General features: G+C 31.2%; 1 protein-coding gene across 1 annotated transcript; it reads left to right on the forward strand.

Annotated features, from left to right (window-relative positions):
* Nucleotides 1-500: 500 nt before the first annotated feature.
* On the forward strand, nt 501-3,623 carry LOC134238617 (uncharacterized). The gene is made up of 2 exons (XM_062720744.1): nt 501-813; nt 3,007-3,623. The coding sequence occupies exons 1-2, from the start codon at nt 626-628 to the stop codon at nt 3,371-3,373; spliced, it is 555 nt and encodes a 184-aa protein (XP_062576728.1). The 5' UTR covers nt 501-625; the 3' UTR covers nt 3,374-3,623.
* Nucleotides 3,624-10,803: the final 7,180 nt, after the last annotated feature.

Genomic DNA, 10,803 nt, shown 5'->3' on the forward strand with positions numbered 1-10,803 from the left:
TTCTCCATAAAACTCAATGGTAGAATTGCATTAGGCTGCTGTAGATGACAGAGGTATTCTGCTACCTTGGCTCTCTGGTACAGGTTCTTCTCTCTTTTCTTCTTACTGGTAAACCCATCCAGGAATGCCTCGAAAAAGGGTCCTATTCTCTTTATGTACTCCACTAAGTCAAAATCTTTGAAGGCAGCAACAGTCTTGAAACTATGTTCATGAACACTTTCCATGGTGATGACCAATCTCTGTCCAACCTTGTATAAAAGTTCCTGAAATTCTTTGGACCCAAGTTTAGCCACATCATCCTCCTTCTCAGGCAATGGGGAATCTGGTGATGCAGGGTGTGAAGTACCAGCATCGGTAAACAATCGCCTCTTCTTGGATGTGCTGGGTTGGGTAGCATAATCATGTCCATGGAGTGGGGAGTCTTCATTTCCTATGACTTCATGGGGATGAAGATTGTACAACTGATCAATGCAAAACTGGCATATCTGAATGGGGCGCTCTCTCACCTTCTGTAACTTCTTTCCAGTAACTCGTCGAAATGCATTCACCTCTGCCGATTTAGGTCGTTGTAGAATTTTACTGCTTACACAATCACTCCCATACAAGTCAGTCCATTCTGCATGAAATGGATTCCTACACTGCTTTTCCAGGACCATATTTACATGTTGTTTTCTTTGTTCACAGTGAGGATCTAAACGTAAGCAGACAAGATGCAAAACTATGGCTGCGAAGAATCCACAGATATCGTGCAAGAACAACTAGGTCTGATCCTACATCGTCAAAGCCACTTGTCTTTATATCCACTGTCAATGGGTAAGCACACCAATCTGTAATTTTATATTATTTAAAAATAAATGCCAAAAATTTACTTTCATATTTGTAATGACTGTAAACATGGTAAAAAAGAAATTTTATTGATTCAGATTTTGCATTCTAGTAAGGTTATTAATATCACAATAATGTATGTGACTAACTGTCACTAACACTTTATTCCACATTGGATGTCACCCTCATGTTTTAATGCATCATAACATTACTTTTCACTTAAATTTATTACCCCGGTATTGAATTTTTATGAAATATTTACATATGATATGGGGAAGCAGAGAAAATTTAAAAGAGTAACTAAACACATAAGTCATATCAGGGTTGGCAAAAAAGTGGGACTTACTCCTATTTCCCAAATCCAATATTCAAAGACATTGGGAGATACTGGTAATTCCCAGGAAATAATGGGACATAAGAAATATATAGTATCTACATATTTATTACATAAATTAGATTTTCCTGGGTCATGACTCATGACATACAGATATAGTACATCTTATTGGCTAAATCAACCCGGTATCACTTTCCTGGCCTGGTTTAAAAATTTCAGGTTTGCTTATGTACTATTTGTTTTTCACTAATCATAACACCACTTATACCAATTACATGTGTTTCCAGCTAAAAGTAAAATGTATAATATATAAGTGAAATGAACCGTAAGATCCCATCTGATATTTTTATGTATAAACTTAAAAAGGGTCTGGTGAAATTTGTAAGTGTAGACTATAAGGTAAATATCAATCTAAGAAGAAACTAAATGATAATTATCTTTCCAAGTTCAAGTTCAAGTTCAGTTTATTCAAATCATGGGATAAAAACTGTTCAGAGTTTCTTACTTAAAACAACACGATTGATTGTAAAAACTAGTGTTTGTAGAAAGATAAAAAAAGAAATAAATATTTAATAATTTTTTTTTTAATTCCTCATTTCAACTTTCAAATACATGTACCCACATATATATGTACATAATTATAAAACAATGCAGAATTTCATTAAACATTTACTCACTGATTCTATCACCTCACCCATTTAATAATTTTACTAGACTGATAGTGGGTTCGAAAATATCTATTTTGTTAATTATAAAATGCAATATTAAGAAAACATGTTCAGCTTTTGAATCATTATGGACAAGGGATTTGGAGTATTAATGAATACACTCTTTATATGCAAGCAGTTATTCCTATAATTTTGTGAAAAATTGGGGAATTGCTATCACAAAAATTTATATACATTTATAACAATTTTGAATTTAAACTGATCAGTAATAATATAAACATTTAGGGGATATGACATCTTATTAATAATATGATTTTTACAAAATACATACATACATACATACACAACTGTATTTTGACATGTTAGTTTTACAGTCATTAAACATGTAAAAAGTGTAAATTCAGGCAAGTATATTTTGTAAGGACAAGGGAAAAAACTAAAACAGATTATAAAACCCCCAATAGACCCTTCTCCTCTTACATTATTATACTATTATTCTCCTATTTTGTCTAGAAGATATTCCCCTTAGCCACTGTAGTGTAAGGCAACATTTCCAAATCCCTTTATTTTTTGACCAAGTTTAATTCACTGGTTAATGAGGTAAAGATAACTCTATTTTTCTTATGAATATACATTTTTTAAAAGCTTCTATTAATTCATGATTATAAGATTGTAAATATTTTTCTAATACCGGGTCTAATTAATTTTTTAAAAGCCTCCAATAATTCATGATTTTAAGGTTGTAAATATATCCCATATATTTTTTGTACGCATGTTTAAAATTGGTTCCTCGAAGAGGAAAAATCACAACTTTGCCCTTCAAGATGACAGCAAAGGGGAATAGTTCCTAAGCAAAATACTGCATACAGGGTTATTTTCCCCCGTGTTATTTTCGCCCTATCACATCTGAAAACAAGTTTGCCCCGTTTTTAATTCGCCCAAAAAGATTTTTGTTTAAGATATTATACAGTTTAGTTTGAATTAAACGGGGGCGAAAATTTCCCTGTATACAGTAAGTCATGGGAAAAAGTCTATTTCTATATAAAATTTTGCTTAATGATTTACCTAACAAATATTTTTCAAAGAGCGGAGGTGTAAAATCTTATATATTGGAACTTGCTTAATAAAATATTAAATTGAAGAAAAATTTTTGCTCACAACACTGCTTATCTCTCATAGGTATCATCATTTCCGCACTGTGCCACAAATTGGAGAGAACTACCCTATGTCTTGTGTGCCTGAACCAGGAAATAGGTTTGATCAGTTTGCGTGTCTAGTTAAAGGACCTGGTGAGGATAATTCCACAACATATGGCCGGGTACCAAAGAACATCTGTAATGTTATAAGCCTAGGACTAGGGAGACACAATGCGCTATTGCGAGCGAGCTGTTTTTACATGGGACATATGGTGCATGATGGACAGAGAGTAGGTGGTGGACCAAAACTTGTGTGCATGTACGTCCTGGAATACAAAGACAATGTTGATGTCTACGAGGTTGCAAATCACTTGAGAAGATACGTCAATGAGAATCTAATGTACATGTAATGAAGATTCTACAATGAACTACTGAATAAGGTGCATGATGGACAGAGAACAGACAGCGGACCATAACTTGTGAACATACAGTGGTCAATGTGAAACTATTAAATGTACTTATGAACAATCTACATTGACCTATTGCTAAATTATAACAACAATAATTTATTTATTATTTATTCATTCTGTGTATGTATGTGTAACTAATCTCCGAGAGTACTTTTTAAAGTATTTCTTTTTTCATAAAATCTATCAAAAAAAAAAAATGATGTAAAAAAAAAAACATAATATACATACTGGTATTAAACAACAATTTTTTACTTCAAGTACAAATTCTTTTTATTGAATGAATAATAAAGTTCAAGTTGAGAAAAATGTGTATATACCTAACAGGTTTTTAACACCTGTCAGTGTTGTCTGATTGTTGAAATGTAATTTTCTCCATCATGTTTATTTTTTTTATCAAAACATGAAAATCTATTTTCTGATTCTATTGCAAGTGTATATGTAAATATATTATCTCTGTGTTTGTGTTTTTTCCTAAAAATAAAATTCTATCAATTCACTGTTTTATTCTCTTGTCATTCCTGATGCAAATGAGTTTGCCGTCATAAAACTTTGAGAAATCTTTGAAAAAAAATTCTCAACTCTTGAGAATTCAGCTGAGAATAAAATAGTTTAAGGTAATATTAATTTTCTCAACTTCTTTGTGATGGCTGCTGAGCCTGAGAATTTTGGATTTGAGCAGTCTCAGACTTAAGTATGGTTTATAACGGCAGACCATGTAATACATGTTGAATTGATTTTTTGATATTTTCCTTATAAATGACAAAATTATGACAAATGAAATTCTCCTATGATATGGAATGCATTCGTATGGGCATCAAAGAGGGGAAATTGTTAATACCTGAGATTTTTTTTCTTAATTCAACTTTAGCTACAAAGATGTTAATTTTTGGAACAACTTTTTTTAATTTCAAAATTAATGCAGTTTTTTCTTCAATTTTTTTTTTTTTTAGAAAATTTTTAATTTTTTTTATTCCAAACAAGATTTCTTGTAGCCTTTTAATTTCATATTTGGTGCATTCTTTTCTTTTACATTTTTTTTTTTTGTCTTTTATTTTGGGTTTTTTTTTTTTTCATATAAAAATTTTTTTTTCTTTCTTTTTTTTTTAAATCTAATTATTTTAATTTTTAATTACAAAAATATTGTAAATTGTTTGTAACATTTTTTTTTTTTTATTTCAAAATTGGTTTTTTTTTCTTTATTTTTTTTTTTTCATCTACATGTATTAGTTATTTTTCTTTTTAATTACAAAAATATTGTAAATTGTTTGTAACATTTTTTTTATTTCATATTTTTTTTTTATTTAAAATTTTATTTTATTTTTATAAATTTTATTCTTCATTTTTTAAATTTATTATTTATTTACACTTATTATACCAATCACCTTGAACTGGGTGGAATGACCTTTACCCATGTAAAATTTAAAATAATAATTTATTATTAATATTAAAGATATGTCCATATTTTTTCCCCAATATTATAATTAATATATATATATATATATATATATATATAAAACCTTTTTGCTTGTTGATGTGTGGACGTTTACATGGTTTATAGAGTGATGAGTGTGTATGAAAAAAAAAAATTACTCATGAATACTCTGCATGTTCAGGTGATTCTCTCTGTATAGATATCCAAGATACAAAAGGAATATGAAGAATGGTTATAAAATGTGTAAGGAACTTATCATGCTTAACCGTGTGTGCATGATGTTCACATTCCCTTGCTGATTTTTATTTAAAAAAAAATTTTCTTCAATAAATAAATTTTTTAAAAATTAAAATCATACAAAAATGAATTGTCTATACCTTTGTTTTCATACAAAAAATAAAAAAAAATTTTTTTCGTTTTTATTTACCTCATTTTTGAAGCACAAAAGTTTGTTTACAAGACAGAGGAAATTCGGACGGGCACACAAGAAAGTATCGAAAAATAATAAATAAGTTGTAAATTACACAAAATTTGTAATACCGGGGAAGAGAATTTTGTGTAGTTCAACTTTAAACCAACCATTGTTTGTTTATTCGTCCGTTTTATCAAATTATGAATAAAAAATTCTAGTTGTATCGAGCATGGAGGCCAAGCCACAAAATACGCTAACTTTGGGAGAGAAAAAGTCTCGATTTTTACAATAAACATATACATTTTCGCAATACAATCTCTTCAAACATCATTAAACTATGAAATTTGAGTACTTACAGAGCTACGAAATAATCCCTCACATTGCACCAGCATAATTTGTGGACAACACGTTTTTTCGTGATAACGGTACTTTTTTGAGTGTCTGCGCATGCTTTGAATTTTAGAAATTATTAAAAATTTTCAAAACGAGAAGTGATAGAGACATGGGACCAACTGCATAAGATTCATTGAGCTTTGAACTTAAAATTCATGTAAAGGTCAAAGGTCAAGGTCATTCCAAAATTGAGAAATTGAGCTCTTTTTATATCTTTTTGTCTTTTAACATATACAAACTGGCTTAGCATCATTAATATGTACTCTTAAAACTATTTTAAAGATTCAATTTGTATTCCGTAAGATTGACTCTATTAAAAGTTATCGCCCTTTGTGCGGAAAACCTTGTTATCGCTACTACTGCGAAACCATAAACCGTACAAATATGAAACCTTCACTAAAGTCTTCGACTAATTGAGAGGACTCTGGAATCTATTCATTGAGAAAGTATTCGTTGACTCCTTCAATGAGTTATTGCCCCTGAAACTTTTTGAATTTTACAAAAAATTAATTTTTTTTAAAACGAAAAGTTGTAGAGATATGGGACCAACTGCATAAGATTTATTGACCTTTGATCTAAAATTTCATGCAAAGGTCAAAGGCCAAGGTCATTCAGAAAATGAGAAATAAAGCTTTTTCTATATCTCTTTTGTCTTTCAATATATACTTAATGTCTTTGCATCATTAATATGTTCTCTTAAACTCTTTCAAATATTTTATTCTTGTCCCCAAAGATTAACCCTTTAAAAAGTTATTGCCCCTTGTGCAAGAAACCTTGTTATCGCTACTTCTCCGAAACCGTAGACCGTATAGACACTAAACCTTCACTAATGTCTTAAGGGTCTTAAGGCCTAACTTCACTATATAAGTGCAAAAGGATCTGATGACCGCTTATATGAGTTATTGCCCTTTAACTTCTTTGTACTTCCTATTTAACCTTATCACTTGAAAACTATAAGTCGTAGAAGCATGAGGTCAATTGCATTGTGACCCTTGACCTTTAACCTTGAATATTTTTTTCAAGGTCAAAGGTCAAGGTCATTTCATTTTTTTTTATTTTTAATTTTTGCTATCCTTTAAGACAATTTTGGTTTCTTATTCATGGAATTAAATTTTAAAACAAAATTGAAATTCAAAGAAGGTGGAAAGACCTCTTATTGTTCTTTGAACAATAAGTCTACTAGTTGTATAATTGTTTTGCTATTCATTGGCTTAATCTTTCCCTTATTATTGTAAGAATCTTATACTTGTCTGTTATGGGCTCTAAATAAAAAAAAATGTTCTGTTCTGTTCTATAGGTGGGGGCCCAGGGGGCGAAGCCCCCGGAAGCTCCTGGGTTTTCGTGTATTTTAGTGTAAAACCAGGCACAATAATAGTGCATTTTTTTCAATTATTTTTGTTAAAAGTATATAGCATATAGGTCCGTACGTATGTTTGAATAATAAATGTTTTGAATGTTTCTCAATTCTCATTGTATTGTAACACATGCCACTATATAATAAGCGATTTAATTACTTATTACTTACTAATAGTGGTATTGGTTAGTGATGTACCAAAGTACGACGTGTTTTATACTAGTTATGTCATACTTTGAATAGTGGGGGCCCAGGGGGCGCAGCCCCCGGAAGCTCCTGGATTTTTGTGTATTTCAAGAATAAAACCAGGCAGAATTACAGTTATTTGGTTAGTTTTGTACCAAAATGTGGCATTATAAATATTAGTCACATTATACTTTGAAAATTTTAGGGGGGGCGTGCGCCCCCCACGCCCCCCCCTTAAATCCGCCAGTGTTATCAGTGGGTTTATTTGGAGAAATCTGAAGAAAATAAAAAGAAAACAACTATCAAACATAATTCTTTTCTTTCGGGAAAAATTTTTGAAAACAGAAATTACATTTATAGCAAAATTGAAAATGGATAGACACGGCACTAAGTACACACAACATAGGATGTCAAAATTACTCTTGGAATGGACACAAAGGTATTGGATGACTTCTAGGTGATATGATTAGATAGCCAGTTGCTGGTGTATATTATTATTTTTATCTGAGAGACTAAGTACTGCTTATGTTGCAACCTCATTGACCACCACTATCAGTAATCATATTCATGTTCATATCTCATAAAAATAGTTTATTGCTTTATATTTTCGACTTTTCATACCATTTTCACGCATAGATCCGCGTTTCGAGGAGGGGTCCGCGTTTACTAGAGGGGTGTCCAAGGTCTTTTTTGCTTGGTGTAGAATGTACATTTAATGACTGCAAATTCCAATGGGGTCCGGACACCCCGATCCCCCTCTAGATCCGTGTATGTGATGAATAAAAATTCAGTACACTGGAAGAAATTGGACACCCCCCCTCTCTTCCTCACTTTAATAAATAGGATTTTCGACAATTTTGGCGATTCCTTAGAGGGGGAGGGGGGTTGTCAATTTTTTTTTCAAGTTGATTTTTTTCTATGGCTTCCCCTTTTCAAAATGACGCAGGAATATTTTTACTAAATTCAAAAGGTAAACCGGAAAACGGGCCGTTTTTGGTTTCTTTTTTCGTGACGTTTCAATAGTTCCTATTTGATTTTTTTGTTACAAAAGTCAAATGATCTTGCAAATGTAGCTTGTTTACAAATCACATTGCATTGGAAGGATGTCCGAAGTTGCATCAGTAGTGAGTGAAAATGAAGAAGCAGTAAAGGTTTGTCTTTATGGTGATCATCTTTTTTTAACGACGGATCAGATTATAAACCATACCATGCACTTTTCAGATTTAAGTGTCAGTTGACAAAGAAAGAAACGGGACGTACAAGGCGAGAAGAATCCCCCTTTATGAAATAATTTAATATACCATTTACTACGAAAAATCCACAGTGATGTAACATCGTTTTTGAAAATGGGAGGCCTCCCCAAGGGGGAAAAATTCCCCATCTTTTATCCGCAACTCCTGACCTCTTATACCACTTTCAAAGATCATTACATAGTGCTATTGTGACCTCCTAATACGTAATATCGCGAGTACCTCGCAGTTATCTAATTTACTACCGCTCTATTGCGGGGGAGTCTGGAAAGTTCTATATCTCTCAAGATTTCTGGGGCACATGGTATTGTTTACAGTAGTGACAATCAAATGATTCAAACAATTTTATGCCGAAAGTGCAATGTTTTGCCAAGGATTGAACTCCAAATAGTACATTGTCAAATAAGGAAAGTTTAGAATACTTTATCAGCTTTAAAATGTGTCGATTTTTGATGACTCTTAATGAGAAGAGTCCACTTAGTTAAAAATAAATACCTTTAAAAATGTAACATTTTAGGATTAGCTACTCTCAAATATTGATTAGGCTGGTTCAGCAATTGTTTAGCAAAGTATTTTTCCTGGATTTTTTACTTACTTATTCTTATATAAATTCTATAATGATCAAATTCAATCTTGCATTTTATTCAATAGCACATTTGCCCCCATTCAACAGATGTTTCCTACCTCCATTGCGAAAGAGTTCCGCTAAGTTAGGTAATCGTGATATTAAGTATTTACTTTCTTTAATCTGAGACTTATTTCGGGTCCCTTACAACAAAACATGGACTATTATAATCATATGGAAAGTGGTGTATCATTTTGTGAGCCAAGTGTTATCTCATGAAAATAAGGTGACATAAAACTTGAGTTATCCACAGTACTTAAAAGTAAGCATGTTGTCTTTTTTTTCAAGTATTATCATGGCATCATATTTTCCATCACTATATAGTATGTGGAACTATATTTTGGACATTTTACATGCATACATCCAGCATGTTTGAATTTTTTGATTTTTATTTCTTTTCAGAGAAAAAGAATAGTGTTGTTTGGACTTGATGCAAATACTATACCATACATGAAAGTTTCTTTAAGGAATTCCCTTATTGGATTATTTTCTTCAACCTTGGGATACTTTCTTTTCACAAGTAAGTCATATGTCAAAAAATGTACTGTGAAATCACTAATTTTCATGGGGGTTTAATTTTCATTGTTTTCGAGGTATGAAGAGATCAACGAATTCAAGCCCCACAGTGAAATGTAAATTTTCATATGAACAACTACTAAAAATTTCTTTATCCATGAAATCAAATCCCCACGTACCAGCACTTTTTCCTCAAACCATGAAAATTTGACACCACAAAAATATGTGATTTTACAGTATATAAAACTATTTTAATTTGAAAGAAGAGGCATATGGACCATGATGCTCACTTGAAGCAGAAGCATCAAGCACTAACTAGGGTTATGTATTGAGCAAAAAAATTCGATTCGATACAATATTTTTTAAAACCGATATGCGATATATTGGATTCTAAAACAAGTCCATCAAAAAAGGCTTATTAATCATTTAATGCATGGATTTCATAAAAAAATTTAGTGTTTTATTACCCGTTTCAAAGTTCTTATCCCATAGTCAGTAAATAAAACACTTACAATATAAACTTTTATTGACTGTAAAATCAAAATGTTAAAATAAAATTGTTATGTATTTTATAATAACTATAAAAACTGTGTTATTTCTTTTATAAATCTATAATTAATTAATTATTGATCAGTTTTAATTCAAAAAAGTGAAATATAATCTTTGCTGATTAAAATTCCCATCTTTTTAGCAGAATTAGAAGAAAAACTGCTTGTCCGATACATGTTGGAAGTAATTTTTCGATACGATATTTTTCTTGAATATCGATGCGTATCAATATATCGATATATTGATACAGCCCTAGCACTAACAAACATTATACTATACCTAAGCAAACAAAAATTAGGAGGGGGGGTATATTACAATCAACTTGTGTATCCATCTGTTTGCCCATCATGCACTCTTGACTTTAATATGTTTTCATAATGGAGTATCATAATTCATTTGAAGCTCATTGACGCAAAAATTGCTTGCTATGATTATAGTGTGAAGTTCACCAACAGTCACTTTGGCAAGTTAACATCTGTGGCAAAAGGGTGTTAAACACATGTCCAATCTATCAGTTTCTAATAAAAGCAATATGAGCTGCATTCTTAAAAAAATTATTTTTCTTGTTAAAATATTTTATTATGATAAACTTGTATGTAACTTTAAACTTTATGATCAATTAGACTAAAATAAAGCAGAAGAAAGATTTCTAT

This window comes from Saccostrea cucullata, unplaced genomic scaffold (assembly GCF_032062105.1).
Source record: "Saccostrea cucullata isolate Sc308-1 unplaced genomic scaffold, CSIRO_AGI_Scuc_v1 ctg6017, whole genome shotgun sequence".
NCBI lineage: Eukaryota > Metazoa > Mollusca > Bivalvia > Ostreida > Ostreidae > Saccostrea > Saccostrea cuccullata.